Source organism: Cebus imitator, unplaced genomic scaffold (assembly GCF_001604975.1).
Source record: "Cebus imitator isolate Cc_AM_T3 unplaced genomic scaffold, Cebus_imitator-1.0 Scaffold538, whole genome shotgun sequence".
In the NCBI taxonomy this organism is placed as follows: domain Eukaryota; kingdom Metazoa; phylum Chordata; class Mammalia; order Primates; family Cebidae; genus Cebus; species Cebus imitator.
This window is the reverse complement of record NW_016107853.1, coordinates 1,113,437-1,137,508: the sequence shown is the minus strand read 5'-3', so window position 1 is coordinate 1,137,508 and position 24,072 is coordinate 1,113,437. Positions and strand designations below refer to the sequence as shown.

The 24,072-nt window shown below is 46.9% G+C and overlaps 1 protein-coding gene across 3 annotated transcripts in view; it reads right to left on the bottom strand.

The window, feature by feature from the left end:
- TOP3A (DNA topoisomerase III alpha) overlaps nucleotides 1-24,072 on the bottom strand; it is a 40,675-nt gene that overhangs the window by 1,741 nt on the left and 14,862 nt on the right. Inside the window, exons 2-19 of one of the 3 annotated variants that reach the window (XM_017514861.2) lie at nucleotides 23,772-23,831; nucleotides 23,256-23,329; nucleotides 22,466-22,541; nucleotides 21,316-21,424; nucleotides 20,829-20,972; nucleotides 20,523-20,693; nucleotides 19,844-19,944; nucleotides 17,478-17,552; nucleotides 15,069-15,151; nucleotides 13,613-13,820; nucleotides 12,699-12,884; nucleotides 12,414-12,543; nucleotides 7,113-7,226; nucleotides 6,840-7,005; nucleotides 5,413-5,556; nucleotides 3,221-3,343; nucleotides 1,494-2,176; nucleotides 269-334 (exon numbers count right to left, since the gene is read on the bottom strand). In XM_017514861.2, the coding sequence (XP_017370350.1) occupies nucleotides 269-334; nucleotides 1,494-2,176; nucleotides 3,221-3,343; nucleotides 5,413-5,556; nucleotides 6,840-7,005; nucleotides 7,113-7,226; nucleotides 12,414-12,543; nucleotides 12,699-12,884; nucleotides 13,613-13,820; nucleotides 15,069-15,151; nucleotides 17,478-17,552; nucleotides 19,844-19,944; nucleotides 20,523-20,693; nucleotides 20,829-20,972; nucleotides 21,316-21,424; nucleotides 22,466-22,541; nucleotides 23,256-23,329; nucleotides 23,772-23,831 (2,713 nt within the window). The remainder of the gene's footprint in view (nucleotides 1-268; nucleotides 335-1,493; nucleotides 2,177-3,220; nucleotides 3,344-5,412; nucleotides 5,557-6,839; nucleotides 7,006-7,112; nucleotides 7,227-12,413; nucleotides 12,544-12,698; nucleotides 12,885-13,612; nucleotides 13,821-15,068; nucleotides 15,152-17,477; nucleotides 17,553-19,843; nucleotides 19,945-20,522; nucleotides 20,694-20,828; nucleotides 20,973-21,315; nucleotides 21,425-22,465; nucleotides 22,542-23,255; nucleotides 23,330-23,771; nucleotides 23,832-24,072) is intronic. The other 2 variants (XM_017514862.2, XM_017514863.2) reach the window with 2 other exon arrangements.

Genomic DNA, 24,072 nt, shown 5'->3' with positions numbered 1-24,072 from the left:
GGCGGATCACCTGAGGTCGGGAGTTCAAGACCAGCCTGACCAACATGGTGAAACCCTGTGTTAAAAAAAAAAAAAAGAAAGAAAAAAGTAGCAGCAGATAATATAGCTAAATCGACTTTTACACAGCCATGTATACCCCACTGGCCAGCCTCCCTTCATACTCTGTCCAACTCTGTAAGGTCGAGCTGTGATGTGCCTGCCACCTTATGTTACCTGACACCTCTCCCTCAAGAATCCTAAGCTCTTGGAGACATCATCCCAAACTCACTTGGTAAGTGGACACTGGCATCACTTTTATCCCTTTTTATAGATGCAGAAACCCAAGCAAGCTGGCCTGTGGTAGGGCGGGAAAGATAAGCAGCGTGTGACCAACGACCGGCAACCTGTGACCCACCTCCATGTAGCAGTCCAGCTTTGGATCCCTCCTGTCCCTCAACAGGCCTTTCCAGACCAGGTGCGCATTCACCCAGGCCAGTCCGTCAGCCAGCCTGGGGGTCAGACACCATGTCCTTCCAAGTGGGGAGACAAGAGGCCAGACTGCATCTCACTTCAAGTGTGGGTCTGTCACTCCAGTGACCATCTCTGGGCTCCACTGGCACTCATAGCCAGCTCCAAGTCCCAGTTTTTAACAGGCTGCTGGGTTCTTTCTGTGCATGCCAGGCTAGTGACATGTACATAAGATCATAGTCTGAGACTATACTCCTTTCTAAAACAGGAACCCTAAGAATGTAGGCAGGGACCATCTTGTTGAGCAAACAGGCAGAGGGGTAGCTGAGCTTTGGAAGCAGATTCACACAACTCCAAAGCTCCCACTAGGCCTTTGGGTCATTCTCAGCTATTTAATTAAGCTCTGCTGTACACTGAAGCAGCAGTACACTGAACCATCAAAGTGCCTCCACGTACACCATCCACCTTGAAGCAATGTCTAGGTGCCACTTCTAATGACACTCAGTCCTGGACACTGGGCCAAGCTGTGTCACCCTGGGCAGATTCCTAAATATCATCAGGGTTGGCATCTTCAGCTAAAGAAATGAGGCTGATGCTCATGGTCTGGCAAGGGTCATGACGGCTGCAAGGGGCACATGGCTGTGGGACTGGGAAGGCCTATGTCCTCATCCTGGGATCTGCTGCTATGTGATCCTGAGCAATGCCCATTTCATGTGTCTGGGTCTCACCTTTCTCACTTGTAAGTAAAATTGTGATCACAATGCTTTCCTGATGAGGATGGAAGATGCATAGGAAGTATACTTAGCCTATTATCAGGCACAGGGCAAGTGACACCACTACTGGTAACTACCCTTCAATTTGGAAGAGGACTGTGCAATTATCACCTTGCTGAAAGTGATCAAAGGAGGAAATGGAGGTGCAAGGAAGCCCAGGTGCCCCTCCCAATCCCACCATGACCCTGCCTTGCCTTATTTCTGCTGTCCCAATCTGAGGTAGAGACACCATGAAAACCCAAGGAAGTGATTCACATGCCCTCCCTGCCTCACCTGGAGCCATGTTCTCATCAACCCACTGGAAGAAGCCACACTGCTGCTCTCTCGGCTTGGCACACGTGTGGAACTGGCGCCCCTTATTAGGCCCATCCTTCTGCACAGTCCGTTTGACGGTGGGCTGGCTACACAGGCAGGATGTGCCATTACCACTGCCATCACCAGGGTTGCCAAACCCACCGAGGTGGGTCCCTGGGCCTGGTGGGCGTCCTAGGGAGCCACCTAGGGATCTACATGCTGAGGTGGGCGGCTCTCCTGCTCCCAGACTGGGGCTGTCTGCCCACAGGAAGAAGTTGCAGCTACCCGTGTTGCACTTAAAGAATTGCCGGCCCTGGTTGGGGCCCTCCTTACGGACAGTGAGCAGCACAGCCTCCTGGCCACAGTTGCAGGTCACTGAGTTGCTTTCACCAGCAGCCGTGGGTGGTGGGAGGGTCCAGGCCAGAGCCTTTGAGGGCCCAGTCTGTCTGCCATCAGCAGGCTGGGGGTGGTGGCTGCTGTCCATCCCGTTCAGGGACTGGCTGGCCTGCAGGCGGCCAGAGGGCTGGCTAGCCCTTGGAGGGCCCCGTGAAAATCTCAGGTCCAGGATCTCCCTCAGGGTCTCATCACATCCTCCGATGCAGCAAACAAACTCCAGAGGCATGGTCGGGGGAAGGCTACCACGCTTAAACTTTAACTTCAACCTAGCAAGGCCAGAAGATGAGAAAAAACATTAACAACCAGGTGCCAGCTTCTCCTTAGTCCACTGACAGCTGCTTTAGCCCTAGGGCTCTCTCCACCACTCATTATGTATCAGGAAGCCCATGCAGGGCCCTGTGAGGCTCTCCATCAGCTCACCACAAGGTCCTGCCAGTCATCACAGGAGTGGACAGTGGGAAGCAGTGCAGATGAAATCTAAGATCCCGGTAATTCACCAAAATAAAAACACCTCTGGAAAGTTCCATGTCTCTATACCAGCAGTTCTCCAAGTGTGGTTCTGGGGTGCCTGAGCCCTTTCACGGAGAGGGCCAAACTATTTTATAGTAATTCTAAAAGGTTATGTCTATTTCGCTCCCATTCTTCCGTGTGTACACAATGGAGTTTTCCAGAGCTTCTAGAACACACAATGACTCAGCAGACTGGCTGCAGAAGCAGATATGGGAATCCAGCTCTCTTCTATTAAGCCAGATGTGCGAATTGCAAAATGTAAAAAACAATGTCATTCATGTCATTATTATTATTTTGCTTTGGAAAACAGATATTTTATCACCCTAAAAAATATGTTATTTACAGTAGTATGCAATGCATTTACTAGAAATAGATTAATATTTTAAAAGATGTTTTTACTTTAATTTCACATGTGGTATATACTGATAAACCACCCACAACACAAGTTCTTTTGGCTCCTCAATGATCCTTCAGAGTGTTAGGGGTCTAGTGACCAAGAAGTTTGAGAACCACTGTACTGCACTAGGGCCGTGGGCTTTCTGGAGGAACTTAAATAATATATTTCTTTGCCCATGGCCCACTCCAAACTGGATCATACCCACCAAAGCAGTGACAGCATGGAACACAACAGAACCGGACCAGGCCTGCTGACGTGACTGCTGCAGAACACAGCTACACCCCTGCAGAGCCTGAGCGGAATCCCTGACACTCCCCTCTGGGTTCTGGCAGAAGCAAGGGAAAAATGGGCACCGTGGTGTGCACACTCCAGAGGAGGTGCCTGACTCAGGCGCCCAGCTCACCTGTACACAGGGTGTGGCTGACAAACTGGACACACACTGCCATCCCTGCTGGCCTCCAGCACCGAGTCAGGAAACCACATGGCTGAGCGACACTCTGGGAAACCCATGCAGCTGAGGTAGAACCTGGGGACAAGGTGCCACGTCAGGTGGTAGGAATGCAGGAGGCACTCTCAGGCTCTCAGCCGTTGGCCATCGGCCGAGGCAACCTTTCCTCAGATGACCGAAGACAATATTCCCTTTTCTGGAGGACAGTTAACTGGAGACACAAGCACTGATATTGAATTGATTTGAGAAAAATGAGCCTTCTCACATCCCAAAAGCACAAAGCAGCTATTGCTGACCCTGCTTTCTACTTAGAAAACCAAGAACCAACCAAGGTGACGCCAGGGGCCCTGTGCTGTGCACTCACACATTCTCGCCTTTCTGCCTCGTGCCAAGTCTGCACAGTGTCAGGGCCACCCTCAGTTTGCATGTGAGTAAGCAGTAGCTTGGTGTGGGCTGGAAACCTGCCCAGAGATGCGCATGCGTGGGGGGACGGGAGCTAGAAATGGAAACCCACCTGTTTATGATAGAGCCTCACCTGCAACATCTACACCCCACCCACTGCCCATCCACCCCATCCCCGTCTCTCCTGGCCAATGTTTTTCAACACCTTGCAGCCATGAAACATCAGGGTTTGACTAGCCAATATGCATGTGATTTACCAATTCCTTTGTGTGCCTGGGTACACTACAAAGAAAAAAAAGCCCCAAACTCCAATCATTTAAATAAGAAATTTACAGTCTCAGAAATGGAAATTATCAGATAAACCCTGGAGTAGCAAATCCCACAAAATAATCTCCTGACCTTCTGGAGTAACTCAGAGAAGCATTACAAGAGAATAACAGAATAACAAAAGAATAACAAAGGAATAATAGTAATTCTCCAATACAGTGCTAAAACAAAAGTAAGTATTCTCTCTCCTTATATTCCAATGAGTACTAATCCAAAAACCTGCTGGTGGCAAGGAAAACCCATCAACAGCATTTATTAAGTGCTTAAATATATGCCCAGGTATAGGGCTAGGCCTAGAGTGGCTCTCGCTTCTGTCTGTGAGTGACAAGAGCCCTGACACCTGCTTCCAAGTCTGGTCCATAGACCTCTTGTTTCTGAGAGCTGGTGGCTTTCTTTTCACTGGGCCCAGCTGGGTTACTGATGGCTGGAGGAGGTTAGGAGTGGAGAAACCTTTCTCATTTAGCAGCAAAGAGCACAGCAGCCCCAGGTGGGCCAGGCAGGATGGAGAAAGGCAGTGAAAACCTGGTTTCAAACTCTGCCTTTGCTGCCCACCAGGGCTGCTTGATTTCACGCAGGCACCTCTGCCCTCTAAGCTGCACAGGATTCCCTGCCTTGCAGGGTGATTATGAGAATGGGATGAGCTTAAAAAAAAAAAAAAAAAAGAGAGAGAGAATGGGATGAGGTAATGCGTACAAAGCACCACCACGCATCATGCCAGTGAGGGACGGCACCTGACGAATGATGGCTGCCACCCCTCCAGCACATGTTTCCCTGTGAACTTCCTCAGTGGCTGGCCACCGGCTTGAACAACCTGATCTGAGTCTAAATGGCCCATTCGGGTCTACTATACTTAAAGCAAAAGGGAGTTAAGATTTTCAGGCCCAATTCAGAACTCTTCTTAGAGATGAAAAGTAGAATCTGCTGAGTATCTATAACATGTCAGTCAATGCGGTATACAGCCCTGACCATTTTCACCAAATCCTCATCCTTAACACAGCCTTGTGAGTACTGACCTTATTTTATAAAAAAAGAAATTGGGGCTCAGAGCAGGTTAGGAACTTGCTTCAGGCCATACCACTTATATGTGGCAGAAGTGGCATTTGAACCCAGACTCACCTAGATCTGAAGCCCATGCTCCTCCATGTGTTACACATTGCGTATATGATGTCCTATCCACAGGGGACAAATAAACCCCATAATCACTCAGTTCCCCACCTGCTCTGAATTCCCACAATGCTTTACACCTCAAAGGCCTGATCTCACCCAGGTATCCTTCTAGGCCAACACCTTGCCTGCAGCTTGGCAACCACAGGCCTGCCTTAAAAGATTTCATGTAAGTGAGATGGCAGGGCCTTTTAGAGCTGCGGCTAACACCGGTGCTGGAGAGCAGAGGTGAAGGCAGAAGGCAGAGCACTGACCCGCCGTTCTTCTTCGTTTTGAGGACCATGTCCTTGTTGCACTGTGGGCACTTCCTGATAGGCTCTGGCATGGATGGGTAGATCTCTTCTTGCTGGGCCACCTCTGTCCCATTCCCAAAGTACTGGGCCAAGGCCTCATCCAATCTGAAGAAAAGGCAAAGGTAGACACTCATCAGCCGGCAATTGCTGCAAAGGCACCTACAACACTCTTACGTGCAAACAACAGGCATGACGGTGGGAACCAGTTGGTCAGTGAGCTGCAGGCCTCCTGCAGAGAACAGACAGCAGGCAGAGAAGACTGAGCTCATTCATCACGGGCTCTGGTGCCCAACCAACTCCGAGGAGGAGAGTCCAGATACAGGCAGATGCTTCTGCCTTGTCACCAGCCCCACATTAAAAAGTAAAACTCGGCTGGGTGTGGTGGCTCATGCCTGTACTCCCAGCACTTTGGGAGGCTGAGGCCGGCAGATCACCTGAGGTCGGGAGTTGGAGACCAGCCTGACCAAAATGGAGAAAACCCATCTCTACTAAAAATACAAAATTTAGCCGGGCATGGTGGAGAATGCTTGTTCCCAGCTACTCGGGAGGCTGCAGAAGAATTGCTTGAACCTGGGAGGCAGAGGTTGAGATGAGCCAAGATTGTGCCATTGCACTCCAGCCTGGGCAACAAGAGCAAAACTCCATCTCAAAAAAAAAAAAAAAAAAAAAAAAAAATTTAGCCGGGCATGGTGGAGAATGCTTGTTCCCAGCTACTCGGGAGGCTGCAGAAGAATTGCTTGAACCTGGGAGGCAGAGGTTGAGATGAGCCAAGATTGTGCCATTGCACTCCAGCCTGGGCAACAAGAGCAAAACTCCATCTCAAAAAAAAAAAAAAAAAAAAGAAAAAGAAAAAAGAAAAACTAAAATTGCACAGGGTCCATGCATAAACTCCAGACGTATCTGTCTGCATTAAGTTTAAACTAGCTTGCCGGGCGTAGTAGCTCACGCCTATAATCTCAGTACTTTGGGAAGCCAAGGTGGGAAGATCTCTTGAGGCCAGGAGTTCAAGACTAGCCTGGGCAACATAGTAAGTAAGTGAGACTCCATCTCCATTTCTTTCTTTTCTCTCTCTCTTTTTTTTTTTTTTAGAGAGGGAGTCTTGCTCTGTCACCCAGGCTGGAATACAGTGGCACCATCTCAGCTCACTGCAACCTTCACCTCCCAGGTTCAAGCGATTCTCCTGCCTCAGCCTCCTGAGTAGCGAGGACTACAGGCACATGCCACCACACCCGGCTAATTTTTTGTATTTTTAGTAGAGACCGTGTTAGTCAGTATGGTCTCGATCTCCTGACCTTGTGATCTGCCCACATCAGCCTTCCAAAGTGCTAAGATTACAAGTGTGAGCCACCACGCCTGGCCACCCATTTCTATTTCTTTTAAGCACTCACTTCTTTGCTTTAGCCACTGCTTCAATGAAAACCTGCTTGTATTTTTGCACTTGCTGCCTTAGAACCACAAATTTGTCCTTCTTGCCCTCACAGATCAGCTTTAGATCAGCTTCCAGTTCAGCCCGGAGGTCAGGCTTAGACATCTCATAGCCCATGGAATCATAACCTGCAGGGAAAGAGTCATGCTCAGTAAGGACCCACCTGAGACCCTCAGGGACTTGGGTGACACCGTGACACCACCCATTACCCACTGCAAGCTCCCTCCTCCCTTACCTTCCACAAGTCCCATGCCCAGGTGCCCAGGGAGGAACCGCTTGTCTGGGGTGAGCCCCACGTACATCCGGGCTTTGATGGTCTCGATGTGCTCCGCATGAGTGGCATCCGTACCTGGAAGCCATTTTCTGGTTATTCTGAGGTAATACAGATAACAGCTGTACCCGGGTAGCCCATGGGCACCCTGCTCACCCCAGCACCCCTCCTTTGCCTGAACAGCCCGTATGGCTCATTCAAGAAATCACAATGGCAACCTCAACTCTCTTGCTCCCTCACACAGCCCATTACTCACGATAGCTGTCAATTCCAGCTTGAAAGCTCCTTTTTAAAATCTTCCTCCCCTTGTGTCCAAGCTATAGTTGCAGCTTGTATCCCTATTTCTAGTCTCTTCCTCGACCCAAACCATATTTTAAGCTGTGGCCAGAGGGACCTTTCAAAATGTAGCTCTGCCATGAAGGAAATGCAAATTAAAATCGCAGTGAAGGCTGGGCGCATTGGCTCATGCCTGTAATCCCAACACTTTGGGAGGCCAAGGCAGGTGGATCACCTGAGGTCAGAGTTTAAGACCAGCATGGTCGACAAGGCGAAACCCTGCCTCTATCAAAAATACAAAAATTAGCCGAGTGTGGCGGTGCTGAGTAGCTCGGCGAGTGTCCCAGCTACTCAGGAGGCTGAGGCAGGAGGACTGCTTGAAGCTGGGAGGCAGAAGCTGCTGGGAGGCAGAAGCTGCAGTGAGCTGAGATCGTGCCACTGCACTCCAGCCTGAGTGACCAAGTGAGACCCCATCTTTTAAAAAAAACAAAAACCACACACAATGAAATAGCAGTTCATACCTACCAGCAAAATAAAAAAAAAGAGATGATACTAAGTGTTAGTAAGGATGTGGAGAAACTGGAATCCTAGTGCCTTACTGGTGGGAATGAAAAATGGTGCAACCGCTTCAGAAAAGTTTGATGGTTCCTAAAAGTGTTAGATGTAGATACCATGTACACCAGCAATCCCACTGGTTAAGTCTACCCAAGAGAAATGAAAACACATATCCACACACAACTTGTACAAAACTGTTCAGAGCAGCATTATTTATAGCCAAAGAGTAGAAACAACTCAAGTGTCCATCAACTAGAAAATAGAAAAAGACAATGTCTATACATACAATGGAATATTATTTGGTAATACAAAGGAATGAAGTTCTGACACGCGCTACAACATAGATGAAGCTTGAAGACATTGTCCTAAGCAAAAATTAGTTACGAAAGGCCAAACATTATATGATTCTCTTTTCTTATTTATTTTTGAGACAGTCTTGCTCTGTTGCTCAGACTAGGGTACAATGGTATAATTTCAGCTCACTGCAACCTTCACCTTCTGGGTTCTCCTGCCTCAGCCTCCTGAGTAGCTGGGATTACAGGCACCTGCCACCAAGCCTGGTTAATTTTTATAGTTTTAGTAGAGAGATAGTGTTTCACCAAGTTGGTGAAGCTGGTCTGGAACTCCTGACCTCAAGTGATCCGCCCACCTTGGCCTTCCAAAGTGCTGGGATTACAGGCGTGAGCCACTATTCCTGGCTCTTTATAGGAAATATCTAAAGTAGGCAAATCTGGCCAGGTATACCGGCTCACTCCTGTAATTACAACACTTTGAGAGGTTGAGGTAGGAGGACGGCTTGAGGCTGCAAGTTCCAGACCAGACTAGGCAACATAGGAAGACCTTGTCCCTACATAAAACAAAGATGGCTTGGCTGGGCATGGTGGCTCATGCCTGTAATTCTTGCACTTTGGGAGGCCAAGGTGGGTGGATCATTTGAGGTCAGGAGTTCAAGATCAGCTTAGCTAACATACTGAAACCCCACCTCTACTAAAAATACAAATATTAGCCAGTGACATGCACCTGTAGTCCCAGCTACTCAGGAGACTGGGGAAGGAGAATCACTTGAATCTGGGAGGTGGAGGTTGCAGTGAACTGAGATCATGCCACTGTACTCCAGCCTGGGTGACAGAGTGAGACTGTCTAAAAATAAAAGCTAACAAAAAAATTAGCTGGGCATGACAACACATGCCTGTAGTCCCAGCTACTAGGAGGCTGAGGTGGAAGGATCCCTTGAAACCAGGAATTCACAGCTGTGACTTAGCCTGGGTGACAGAGTAAGATCCTGTCTCTCTAAAAAAAATTTAGGGGCCAGGTGCCGTGGCATACGCCTGCAATCCTAGCACTTTGAGAGGCCAAGGTGGCAGATCACCTGAGGTCAGGAATTCGAGACCAGTCTGACCAACGTGGAGAAAAGCCGTCTCTACTAAAAATACAAAATTAGCTGGCCTTGGTGGCACATGCCTATAATCCCAGCTACTCGGGAGGCTGAGGCAGGAGAATCGCTTGAACGCAGGAGGCAGAGGATGTGGTGAACCAAGATTGTGCCATTGCATGCAAAATATTTTTAGTTAAAAAAAAAGGCAAATCTATTAAGTCAGAAAAATGAGTGGTTGCCTAGGGCTGGAAGGATTAGAGGGAGGGGGAAATGGGGAGTGACTGCTAAAGGGTATGGGATTTCTTTCTGAGGTGGTAAAAATGTTCTAAAACTGACTGTGGTGATAGCTGCACAACTTTGTGAATATGCTAAAAAATGTGAATTATTCATTTGAAACAGGTAAACTGGATGGTATGTGAATAAAGCTGTTAATAATCTTTTTTTTTTTTTTTTTTATAGAGTCTGTCTCCCAAGCTGGGAGGGTAGTGGTACGATCTTGGTTCACTGCAGCCTCCACCTCCTGGGTTCAAGTGATTCTCCTGCCTCAGCCTCCTGAGTAGCTGGGATTATAGGTGTCAGCCATCACACCCAGCTAATTTTAGTATTTTTAGTAGAGATGCGGTTTCACCATGTTGTCTAGGCTGGTTTTGAACTCCTGACCTCAAGTGATCCGCCCACCTAGGCCTCCCAAAGTGCTGGGATTATAGGTGTGAGACGCCACGCCCATCCTGTTAATAATCTTTTAAAAATATTATTTTGGTTTGTTTTCTTTTAGGTATACCTCTATCTCTATATGGTTCCTTTACTCAGAAATCCTAGAAGTCTGGCTCATGCCTGTAATCCCAGCACTTTGGGAGGCCAAGGTGGGCAGACTGTCTGGGCTTAGGAGTTTGAGACCAGCCCGGGCAACATGGTGAAACCCCGTCTCTACTAAAATACAAAAAATTGGCCAGGCGTGGCAGCGTGATTCCGTAGTCCCAGCTACTCAGGAGGCTGAGGCAGGTAAATTGCAAGAACCCAGGAGGCGGAGGTTGCAGTGAGCCGAGATCTCGCCACTGCACTCCAGCCTGGGTGACACAGCAAGACTCTGTCTCAAAAAAAAAAAAGAAATTCTAGAAGTCTCCCTGCTGGTCATGTACCAGCATCTAAGCCCCTCACCTGGGCAAGCCAAGGCCCTATAAAGTCAGGCTTGAATCACTTTTCCAGGTTCCCCTTCTATGGCCACCACCCCCACTCCAGGTATAGCAGGCTTCTGCTTTCCTGCTCCTGTGCCCTTCCTCAGGCCTGCCCTGCACTGGGCTGCCCTTTACTGATCCAGAAGTCTTACTATGTGGTTTTGGTGCAGCTGAAATGCTAGCCCACCCACGACATTTTCTTCCCTGTTTACTCTCTGAAGAACCCATTGCATTGTATTCAATGTGCTGGTTTGGTTTGGTTCTTCTGTTAGATTGAGAACTCAAAAAATGAGGTCTTATTCATTTGTGTCCCTAGTGCCTAGGCTATGCTCCCACTCTTGTGGACTTTTTCCTTTTTCCTTTTTTTTTTTTTTTTTTTGAGACAGGGTCTTGCTCTGTTGCCCAGGCTGGAGTGTAGTGGCACAATCCCAGTTTACCTCAGCCTCTGCCTCCTGGGCTCAAGTGACCCTCCTACCTCAGCATCCCTACAGGCATGTACCTAATTTTTTGTAGAAATGGGTTTTTTTTGAGATGGAGTCCCACTCTGTTGCCCAGCCTGTAGTGCAGTGGCGTGATCTTGGCTCACTGCACCCTCCACCTTCAGGGTTCATGTGATTCTCCTCCCTCAGCCTCCCGAGTAGCCAGGATTACAGGTGCCCACCACCACGCCTGGCTAATTTTTGTAGTTTTAGTAGAGACAGGGTTTTGTCATGTTGACCAGGCTGGTGATCTCAAACTCCCTACCTCAAGTGATACACCCACTTTGGCCTCCCAAAGTGCTGGGATTATAGGCGTCAGCCATCACACCGAGCAAGTTGGGGTTTTGCCATACTGCCCAGGCTGGTCTTGAACTCCTGGGCTCAAGTGACTCATACATGTTGGCTTCCTAAAGTGCTGGGACTATAGGTGTGAGCCACCACACCTGGCCTCATACATATTTATTAAATAAATCATGATGGGTGAACCTCCACTAATTTTACCTAAACCTGCAGGGTTTCTAGATGTCCTAGTGATGGTCAAGGACTCCACGGTGGAGCACTGCTTCCTAAGTCAGAGGACTAAGAAACTCCCTTTGTGGATGAGGGGCAGCTGCTTATGTAACACATACCCAGGGAGCTCTGCTTCCCCTCCACTGTGCTGTGGGTGTTTCTGGACTAGGTTTGCCAGAGAAAGCCCTTGAGAGCCTTGACAAAAACGAATGGAGGGCACAGCAGATTAGTCACAAGGACCTACCTGTAAAGGTTGAGCCATGGGACTTAATGGGAATAACACAATTTTGGCCCAGTGTTTTACTTTCTGATTCCTAAGCAATTATGGGAAATGCTTCAACAAAAAGCTAAGAATCCAGCCACCGATAGCTAACAGCAGTGTTCTGCCACATACATGAGGCCACTGTGAGCAGCCTGAGTAGTATGGGAGCAGGCCTGCAGAGACAGCTGCCACCCTCACCCACTGCTCCACATAGGAAGGAGGCTCAGGGCTGCCTGATGTGACACTTTAAAATGAAGACAGATTTTATGATTAGTGTCCCAAGTTTTAACAGTTGGTACCTTACATTCTATTCTTACTCAAAAGAACAATAAATCCCCATGTGGCCAAAGGGTTCTCCCAGCTGGGCCTGCAGAGTCAGGGGAAAAGCCTCTGTTGCTATGTGGATAGCAGAGTGCATGGTTTAAGAGCACTAACTGTGGAGTTATATAGACCAAGTTTTAATAACACACAGTTTGTGACCTTAGGTAAGTTTTTAACCTCTGAGCCTTATTTCAACTATAAAATGCGGATAAGGATATAGCACCTGCATTACAGAATTGTTTGAAGATGAGAGGAAATCTGTGCCTAGTACACAGTAAGTGCTTAAGAGATATGAGTTGAGGAGCCACTGACCAATGCCGTGCTTCTCCATGAGGGCAATGAGGTCGGCCTCGGTGAGCAGCTTGGGCGGGCTGGTCTCCCCATCCACCATCTCTACAGTGCTGGGCTGAAAGCGGAATCCTTGCTCGTAGACAGGGAGGATCTACAGGGAGCAGCAGGTGCAGCAGTCAGGTGATTCTATAATCACACTCAGGCAAAAAAAACCCCTCATTTCAAGGAAGATGGTCCCGCTCCACTAGAGAGCTTGGGCTGGCAGCACAACTGTCCTCCCTCTCCCTGGGCCCACCTCTTTATCACCTTGTCACTCCAGTGATCATACGGATACACGTCCAGATAGTTTCGGGCCAGAATCATGAGTCCGTGGGCCACAAAGCGTTCCTGAGCAATGTCGATCTCCACTGTGGTCTCCTGCCCCTGAGCATCCTGGGAGCAGCAAGCCAGGAAATGGCGAACAATAAACTCATACAGTCGCTGTTCATCTCCCTAGGAAGAAAAGAGGAGACTAAAACTATCCCTAGAATATCACATCTCAAGGACAGGAACATCGCTGGTAGCCTTAGCCTAATGTTCTGCAGAGAACAGACCACACTGCTTCTCAGGCTCTGCACTAACATGGAGTGCCAGGCAAACAATAAAAGAAGGAAAATAAAAAAAGACTAAGATTTCCTCAGCTTTGTGAGAAGCCTACAGATGTAAACAAGCCTAATGGCTCCTGTGTCAGCAGAGCCTGCCCCCGACTGAGGAAATGACTGAAAGTGACAAGCAGAGCTGAGTGGGACACTCTGCAGTGATGGGGGTGGCACAACTGGGGTGGCAGCAAAGTTTCAGGAGGCAATCAAAACTGAGTCAGTCTTGGGAAGATGGATAGAACTCTCCAGTTCCAGGGACTGGAAAGGCCACAAGGCTCACGATGGGGGTGGGGGTCTGCACAGAAGTATGCAGACGTGAGGCACCTAGGTTGCCTATGAAGTACCAGCAGAGAATCAGCAAGAGCTGATGGAGAGTGGGGATGTGGGGCTGGATTAAAACGCCCACCATGGGGAGGGGTGAAGCAGTCTTTCATGAAAGCCAGGCAGAGGAAAGTGAAATGAGAGAGATCTCAAAATCACTTGTTTCTACAATCAGAGCTCACAGAGTAAATTCAAGTCCTACTACTGACCCCCAGCACTTCCATCTGGGTTCCAGAAGGCAGCACATTCAGGAAAACCAACCTGTAAGCTGTTGGTGTATTTGGTTGGGTGAATGGGAGGGTGAGCTTGGTCAGATTTGTTCCCATTGCGTGGGGTGGGACCACCCCGCTCTAGAATGCTCTGGGCAAAGGCCCCCCACCGTGGATCGGGGGTCTGCTGTTCCACCAACACCGTCAGGTTTAAGTCTCTGGGAAAAATGTTTGTTTCTGTTCGGGGATAGCTGATGTACCTAAAACCAAGGCAAACAAACAGAAAAATAAATTGCTAGGCTCACTGATTGATCTATAAACAACTGAAAGCACCCGCTAACACCTGCAAACACTCATCTGACGTAGCCAACTCTACTGAAGGCAGTCTAGGTTACCTGATTCAGGAAGGTTGAGATGAGACGCACCCCTTCATGGGGCGAAAAGCAGCTGGCTCTCCTGCTAGGACACTCAAAGAAGCCAAAGGAGAAACAAAAGGGATAGCATAGCACAGGATAAAGGCCAGCCACCTCATAGCCTGGGGCTTGTCATCACTGGCCGCTCTGAGGGTCAGTCTGACAGACCAATCTGGATGTAGCACATGAGCTTCACTGCTCCTGACAAGTTCCACCAGCGTGTGCTTTGAGACTTTTCTTAGAGGATACAAAGAATAACACTGTCCGATAAAACTATACTGTGAACTCCATTTGTTTTTTCTTTTTCTTTTGAGACAGTCTTGCTCTGGCGCCCAGTCTGGAGTAGAGCGGCATGACCTTGGCTTACTGCGGCCTCCGCCTCCCAAGCTCAAGTGATCCTCCTACCTCAGGCTCCTGAAGAGCTGGGACTACAGGTGTGTGGCACCATGTCTGGCTAATTTTTATTTTTTGAATTTTTTGTAGAGATAGGGTTTTGCCATGTTGCCCAGGTTGGTCTAGAATTCCTGAGCTGAAGCAATCCTCCCACCTAAGCCTCCCAAAGTGCTCGGATTTCAGGTGTAAGCCAGCATACCCAGCCTCTATTTGTAATTTTAAATTGTCAATTAGTCACTTAAGTTACTGAGATAGTTTAGATTCTATTTTCATAAATGTCTTCAAAACTCAGTGTATATTTTATATCTACAGCACAGCCCAATTTGGACAACCTGAATTTCAACTGTTCAGTACCTGCAGGCTGGACAGCACAGTTAGAGGACCTCAGTGCTGGGGTGTGCATGACTGGGGCGGGGAGGAGTTTCACAGGCAAACAACTCTCAAAGGTGCCACCCACTGTCTGCCGCTCACCAGGGCCACGGGGAGATGGCTGGGGAGTCAAAAGTAAGATCTGAATCTACTCTCTGGGTTCTTATATAGAAACAACTTTTCCGTATCAGAAAAGAGAAGTCAAAGTCAAAATACTGCCTCAGAGCTCAGTTGCTATCTACACAATCTGTTTTTCCCCATAAACTCTATTTCTAAAATATTTCATCCTGATAAAGATGGTTCAAATTCTACTCCCAAATCCAGAATATTTACCCTTGAGTGTAGAGCTTCTCAGCAATCCTCATGGTTTCTTTAGCATTTATTCTCAACTTTCGAGAAGCCAGTTTCTCAAGCTCCTGTAAAATGGGTGAACAGCCATGTTAGGTGTACTGCATGGGTCAGGCAGCACAACTCAAATACACAACTCATCTTCAGTCAAGTCTGGTCCCTGTCACTCTAGGTGCTTCTGTCAAACAGAGGGGAAACGACTGCCCGAGAACAATTCCTGGGCCTGCCAGGCAGAGTCAGATCTTAGTCTGGTTCTCAGACTTTAATGTGTGCAGGATTCACCTGGGAAGCAGACAGATTCGGGTCCCTGACCACTGGGGAAGCTGACAGAGCAGGGCTGGGACATAAGCTGAAATCTGCAGAGTGAGAGAGAGAGTGAGAGTGAGAGTGAGAGAAGGGGGGAGAGAGGGAGAGAGAGAGAGAGAGAGAGAGAGAGAGAGAGAGAGTGTGTGTGTGCATGCACGCACGAGTCTGCATGCTAGGGTCTTAGGGTCTTGCTATCTTCGGGCTGACCTTGAACTCCTAGCCTCAAGCAATCCTCACACCTTGGCCTCCCAAAGTGCTAGGATCACAAGCGTGAGCTACCATACCCAGCCCAAAAATCCACATTTTTTTTTTGAGAGGGAGTCTCACCCTGTGGCCCAGGCTAGAGTGCAGTGGCATGATCTCAATCCACCACAATTTCCGCCTCCTGGGTTTAAGTGATTTTCTTGCCTCAGACTCTCGAGTAGCTGTGATTGCAGGTGCCCACACCCATGCCTGGCTAATTTTTGTATTTTTAGTAGAGATGGGGTTTCACCATGTTGGCCTGGCTGGTCTCAAATTCCTGACCTCAGGGGATCTGCCCACCTCAGCCTCCAATTGCTCAGATTATAGGCATGAGCCACCATCCCTGGCCAGAAATCTACATTTTTTTTTTTTTTTGAGACAGAGTCTCACTCTGTCACCCAGGCTGGAGTACAGTGGCATATGATCTCGGCTCAATGCAACCTCTGCCTCCTGGGTTCAAGCAATTCTCCTGCCTCAGTCTCCCAAGTAACTGGGATTACAGGCATCCATCATGACTGGCTAATTTTTTAGTAGAGACAGGGTTTCGCCATGTTGGCCAGGCAGGTCTCAAATTCCTGACCTCAGGTGATCTGTCCACCTTGGCCTCCCAAAGTGCTGGGATTACAGGCGTCAGCCACCACATCTGGCCCAGAAATCTACATTTTTTAACAAGGAGTCTAATATACTGTTCTGACACAGATAGTCTTGAGAATCGCACTTTGGGAGCACCACCCAGTAAATTCTCCTGCAGGGTGAAAACCCAAGGAGGCCTCCTGGGGGATAACCAGCTGTCCTTTTCCCTAGGTGACAAGCTAACAATGCCAATGTCACACTAAAGCACAATTAACCAGTGAGGACTAAAACATGTATGCCTACTATATAAAATCAATGCATAACTTCCCCCATGCAGTCCCTTCACACACATACATATTTACTGTGGCTTACCCAAGACAAAGAATGCACTGCCCACCAGTCCCCGCACGCTTCTTAGCCTTCATGCTTGCTAGCCTGAGTGTTCTGTATGTCCAGCCTTCAGAGTGAATTCTGATAGTAATTCTTTTCCAAATTTTCCTGCTAAGTGGTAATTGGGAAGGCACACTCCCAGTGTTATTTAGACTTGTGTTCTGTTGGGGTGGCTCTTCCTGGAGTCAAACAATTTGAGAAGCCCTGTTCTAAAGTAGGTTCATATAGCAGATTATTTAAAGTAATATTTACACAGATTATGCAGCAACATGAACAAAATGGTTGAGTACAAGCTGTCTAACTAATTACAATGCTGTAAAAATATGCATATTAAAAAACAGGAAGAGATACCAGTAATTATGTAAGGATAGCGAAGTAGTAAGTTGTCTTTCCCTTTTTTGTTTCCCAAACCTCATACAAGGCAGTTATATTGCATCTGTTAACTTTAAAAAAAAAAAAAAAAAAGCTAAGCAGTGGTTGGGTGTGGTGGCTTATGCCTGTAATCTCAGTACTTTCGGAGGCAGAGGCTGGAGAATTACTTGAGGCCAGGAGTTTGAGAACAGCCTGGGCAACATAGTGAGATTCCGTCTCTACAAAAAATTTTAAAAATATTTAGCTGGTCATGGTGGCACATGCCTACAGTCCCAGTTACTTGGGAGGCTGAGGTGGGAGAATCACTTGAGCCCAGGAGTTTGAGTCTACAAAACAAACAAACAAACAAAAACAGTGAGGCTAAGTGTACCTTTCTCAAGCGTTTTTCTTGTGTGGCCTGCTGATGGGTAATATTTCCTTCCACTAGGCCAGAGTCTAGGCAGTAGAACCATGGCCCCAAAACGAAAATAACTGATCCCTCAGTGCCTGAAACAGCCACCCAGAACATACCACAGTGTCCAAAGCTTGAGGCCGCCACTTGCTCTTGGGCTTAGATCTGACCTCTACCACAGTTGCCATGGGATCCTAGAAAGCCAGGAAAGCAAAGACCATGTTAATTATTAGTGCATCATCTCCAAACTTCCTGCGGACAACACACGCCCATCCTTCCAAATCACTGACCAGGAGCTGAACCCACAATGACAGCCCAAGGGAGTGACCATTTAATGTTGCCTGTAGCTGACAGTATGGTGGATACCATCACTACTCTCCAGATCAGACCAAGATTGTGAAGGGCAATTTCACAAGCCTTAAGGTGCTTCCTCCAGAGCCTATGAAATCCAACGGCCTATGCATTGCCTGAATACAGTTTTCTATGTACACATGCACAGTGCTCTTTTTGTCGTTTTGTTTAAAATATAGAGATGGGGTCTTGCTATGTTGCCCAGGCTGGCCCAGAAGTCCTGGGCTCAAGCAATATTCCTGTCTTAGCCTCCAGAAGTGCTGGGATTATAAGCATGAGTCACCATGTTCGGCCCAGTGCTCCTTAAAAAAAAAAAATAGAGTTAGAAATAGGAGAAATTATACAAGCTGGAGACCTTTAATCTTAAAACCAGCTTCATAATTTGTATCACCCATCATCTGTTCCTGCACCACATCCAAGTGAAGGAGTAACAGGGCAGGTCTTTTTATTATTTACTTATGTCACATTTTATTATTAAGTTGGTCTTTTTTTTTTTTGAGGCAGTGTCTCATTCTGTCACCCAGACTGAAGTACAGCAGCAAAATCATGGCTCACTGCAGCCTCAACCTGCCGGGCTCAAGCAATTCTCTCACCTCAACCTCCCAAGTAAATGGAACTATATGCAAGTGAGGCCATGTCCAGCTATGTTTATTTTCTTTTTTGTAGAGATGGGGATTCACTATGTAACCCAGGCTGGTAATCTTTTTATTTTTTTTATTTTTTGAGATGGAGTTTCGCTCTCGTTGCCCAGGCTGGAGTGTAATGGTGCCATCTCAGCTCAAAGCAACATCCGCCTACTGGCTTCAAGTGCTTCTCCTGCCTCAGCCTCCCAAACAGCTGGGATTATAGGCGCCTGCCACCATGCCCAGCTAATTTTGTATTTCTAGTAGAGATGGGGTTTCTCCATTTTGGGCAGGTTGGTCTTAAACTCCCAACCTCAGGTGATACACCCACCTCATCCTCCCAAAGTGCTGGGATTACAGGCATGAGCCACAGTGTCCGGTGGTGGTCTTTTTATTTAACAAACAATTGCGCAGTGTCACAGAGACTCCCAGTGGTCCAGGGTCAAAAGGTGAAGTGAGAGAGATATGGGGAAGGCAGCATGGTCTGCAGAAGGGTCAGGGACACACTGGAATCCAACTGTGCCCTGCCATGTACAGTCTCACATATCTGTGGGTAAGTCACTCTTTCTTTAGCTTCCTCTTCTGGAAAATGGGGATGCTATTACTGCCTTCACAGGCATTATCAGGGTTAAACAAAACGCACATAATAAAGTGTGCTTGATCCATAGCAGGTGCTGCACAGTTATCACTCCCTTTGCCTAATTAGTAACAAATCTGCCAGTGGGCTACAGCCAAGAAGCACACATGAATGAAGCATAGAGAGCTCAGAATTTTACTTAAGCATGACTCTGTGTGGCCTCGGTGTTAAACCAAGCTGTTATGTACTAATAGGAAGTGACATTAGAAAGTAGACAACCAGCCCAAGGGCCAGGAAACATTAGGGTGAGTCCCAACTCTGCCACCAACCAGCCTATGGCCTGGGCCAGTCTTGCTCCCTTCTATGGCACATGGGTGTCCCACCTACTCCCCAATCCTCTCCTGAGTCACTCCAACCTCTGCTCAAATGTCACCCCTCCCCTCTCTGTCCCTCCAGCCTTCCTCTATCCCTTTACCTTGCTTTATTTTCTTCCTAGCTTTTATCAATATATAAAATTAACCCACTAATTTGTGACTTTCACCTCTCTACATTTCCTCATGCAACCAATAAAGAGGGGGCTGAGCCAAATGCTGTCCACTCTCTCCTAGCTCTTTAGTCCACGATCTGGACTGGTCTAGCGGATCCTTGCTAATTTCTGGTGACAGTATATGCTGCAAGGTGGGATTTCAACTATACATTTCTCAAAATTTCTGATTTTATCTGAAAATAATGCAGATCCTTCCCTTCTTGTAGTGCTGTTTTCATGGGGTTCTAGTCTTATTGGTCCCCAAAAAGTGGTCCCCCCTGAGATGCAAACTTAAAGCTAAATTCCAATGGGAGAATGTGACAGGATCGCCTCTGCCAACAGATGGGGAGTGGCTTGGGAGGTGTGCAGAATGTTTCCTAGATCATCAGGGTCTGAGGGACATCTTACCTCCATACACAACTGATAGAGAACTAGGCACGCCGTGTGGTTAAAGAGTCGATGCCTTTTCCAGTTGAATTCTACGATACCATCTTTGTGGTCATGAGTTACTGTATTAAGGAGAGACAAACAGAAAGGCTGTGTCTCAGAGAAGCCACATGATATGACAGATAGAAGGTATATTATGGTGAAAGTCAAAGGAATATCGAATAGGGAAGAGCTTCTGGATAAGAAATGGAACTTTAAGTGGATTGTAATGGGCCTGGGTGGACGACAGCAAGACTAGAATAAATCACATCTTTATCATTGCTGTTTTTTTTTGGAGACGGAGTTTCACTCTGTCACCCAGGCCGGAGTGCAATGGTGCGATCTTGGCTCACTGCAACCTCCGCCTCCCAGGTTCAAGCAAATCTCCTGCCTCAGCCTCCTGAGTAGCTGAGATTATAGGCGCATGCTACCATGCCCAGCTAATTTTAGTATTTTTAGTAAAGATGGGGTTTCACCACCTTGTCCAGGCTGGTTTTGAACTCCTGACCTCAAGTGATCCGCCCGCTTCAGCCTCCCAAAGTGCTGGGATTACAGGTTTGAGTCACTGCGCCTGGCCTAGTATTGCTATTAATGCTCACAGTCTCCCACCTTAATATTGGGCCCATAGGTCCCAGGCCATAACCCTTACTCCAGGCTCTACCTTTAATTCTGTGGAAGATTTCTGGTACAAAAGCCTGAATGGCTTTGAACCGCTCCACCACAAAGCCAAGTGTGGGGAACTGGCAGCTGCCATAACTGATAAGCTGCTCTGCCAGCACCTCAGGAAAAATCTTCTGAAGCCGCAGGGTCTGGAACCTAGTAAAGGCAGCTCCTAGAGAGTGAAGAAAGGAGACAATTATGGATGATGAGAGGCCAGGGCTGGCTGAACACATCTACATCGAGCCCATTTTTAGTCCCATAACACAACATTAACATGGTCGTAAGAGGGGTCCGCCAAGCTCCTCACCGATCCTCAGGTCCAGCTCCTGCCTCACATCCACAGCATCGCTCACCCTCTGATCAGGCTCGGTCAGGTTTTCACAGGCTGTCCTGACAGCATGGGGTGTAATCTCAGAGAATCGGGCTCGCAACACCTGCAGACTGGGCTTTACTGCAGAATACAAGGCGTTACCAAGGTCAAAGTCAAATCACACTGCCCTCCATCATACAGGGCTCACTTTTCTTAAACTACCTTGAAATAAAGGTAAACCAGTTCAAGTAGCCGTGAGGTGCCCAATTTACCTATTAGGTTAAATCAATGGTATACGGTGATAAGGAGGAAATAACACCATAACCTTTAAACTGAGTGTGTCATCAGAAATAGTGATGGACTCACAGACTGGGAGGGAGAGTATCTGCAGAGGAACGCATCCACGGCCCACTTGCACATACAAAGGAGAACACTCTATTTATGGAATTCTAGAGTAGAGAAAGTCAGCAGCAGCAGCACTTACCAGCCTTACATACATGGATAATCTCAAAGCCAATGTTTTCACCTTCTCTATCACAGTCAGTCCAGATCACCAAAGCCTGGCACTGGCGAGTCTCTCGCTCCAGAGTTTTCTGAAGTTCATAGTGGAATAAGAGTGGTGAGAACAGAATTACAGAACAGTGGCTTGACACCTCTATGCTAAGGGGATCTGACTGAAGGTTAATGCTGTTCTTGGAGTGTGCCAACTTGGTGAGGGAAAGAGATCAGAGAAAACCGCTCTCATTGGTGCTAATGGTGACAGAACTCCTCAGAAGCATAAATGAACTTCTAGAATAGAGGATTTAATATAATTTCCCCAATATGACAAAACCTAAAATTCAGCTCTCACACACACACACACACACACACACACACACACACAGACACACACACACCCTTGAGAGGTTTTGATTATGACCTAAAGAAAATGAATCTCAATTGAGTTTCATCCAATGGATTCTCAGTTCTCAATAAATTAACTATGTATGCCCTGACTGCTTGACAACTGGTAATTTACTGTCAAACAGGTATTTATACTTTGTAGCCTCTTCCATCTAACGAGGGGGGAGATGGAGGCTACACTAATAATTTACAATACTTATTCCTAGGATCATTTTTTGAGATGGGAGTCTCACTTTCTCATCAGGCTGGAGTGTAGTGGTGCAATCACAGCCCACTGCAGCCTTGACTTCCTGCCTCCTGGGCTCATGTAATCCACTTTCATCAGCCTTACTAGAGCTGGGACTATAGGCGTACATCACCATGCTTGGTTAATTTTTTTTTTTTTTGGAGAGACGGGGTCTCACTATGTTGCCAAGGCTTGTCTCAAACTCCTGGGGTTCATGTGATCCTGGCTTGGCCCCATAAAGTGCTGGGATTACAGGCATGAACCACCATGTCCAGCCCTTATGCCTAGGATTTAAACAACTACTATTCATAAAAAAAATGCTTACTTCAGTTCCTTGGCCACTTAGCCATATTTATACAATGAGTGGAAACTAGCTTTTTAAATAATGGTAGTTAAGTTTGGTGGAAAACCTTATCTCCAAATGCCAATTTATTAAAAATACAGAAATCACTCCGTTTGACTCTTTGTAGTTGTTCAGTGCCATATGTCTTCCAAAAGACCTTACCTTGATGTCAACAAAATTCTCTGGGCAGTACTTTTCAATTTCCGCTTCAAAGAGGACAAGAGGGTTGCAGCTCTGCCTAGAAATGAAAACAGAGTCCCAACTCAGTACATGATGGACAGCCCTCGAACCTAATGACAGCAAACTGTTCCAATGGGCTCATGGTGGATCCCCAATAAAAAAGGTCCCGGGGAATTGAAATAAGGCTATGACCCTCTGCATGACACACTGTCCACTTCTCCATGAGTGTGAACAGGACTGAGAAGATGGCATTCTAGAGTCCTTTCACAGGTAAATGCAATGGCTGCATGAAAAAGGTCTGGTAATTTTCAGGAAACACCAAAAGTAACTGCTTAAAGATGTAATAAAAATTCACAATGGATCAGATAATCCTAGGTCATCTTAGTATTATAAATTACCAAGGCACAGTGGCTCACGCCTGTAATCCTAGCACTTTGGGAGGCCAAGGCAGGGTTTGAGACCAGCCTGGGCAACATAGTGAAACTCCATCTCTACTACAATAGAAAAAATTAGCTGGGTGTGGTGGCACACAGCTGTGGTGCCAGTTACTTGGGAAACTGAGGCAAAAGACTCACTTTTACACAGGAGACAGAGGCTGCAGTGAGACAGGATTGGGCCACTGCACTCTAGCCTGTAGCTTGGGCAACAGAGCAAGACTCTGTCCCCTCCCTGCCCCCAAAATTACCCAGTAAGATCAACATGTCTCAAAATTCCTGTGCAATTTCACAACTTACTATAATCTGAAAGTCCTTCCCTTGAGAATTGTACTGACCATTTTCGAAACTGCATCTGGAAATCATGAGCCAGTAAATGTCCAGAAACCGAAGTCATTACCATGGTAACATTCTGAATAATGACGAAATTCAAAATTCAGTTAGTCTTTTTGCAGTTATATTTTGCCAAGTCATTCAAATGAGAGGGAGGAACTTCTATTAAAGACATTAAAAAAAAACAAACAAACATTGGGAAGGAACAAACATAACAAACATAAATATAGCTCTTCAAAGCCAAAAGCCATAGGAATACAATCATCGTTCTAATTCTAGTACCATGATGCCTTTTGTATCACTTAAATTTTCCTCAAACTATTGTATATTAGCTTTTTTTTTGTAATAAAGAGCTGAAATGAGACCATATTTTATTAAAAAGAGACTTCCTCATAAATTATAAAGTGATCACCTATAACCAGTTACCTTTAAGTTAACAATTGTTATTCTTAAGACAGTGACATATTATATATGACTATGCTACTTTCTCTTGCTTATGTTAGAAATATTTAAGCACCTACCTGGCCGTACAGGTGATAATCAAATTCATAGATCTTATTGAATTTTGAAAGTCCTTCTCTCTATAAAACAAAAATAATAAAAAATATAAATTACATATTTAAAACAATGGATTCCTCAGCATAAAGATCAGCAAAACTCCAGCAAGTGGGGATATTAAAACTGTGATACTCTTTCCAATAGATAAAAACCAGGCGGCGCCGGGCGCGGTGGCTCAAGCCTGTAATCCCAGCACTTTGGGAGGCCGAGGCGGGTGGATCACGAGGTCAAGAGATCGAGACCATCCTGGTCAACATGGTGAAA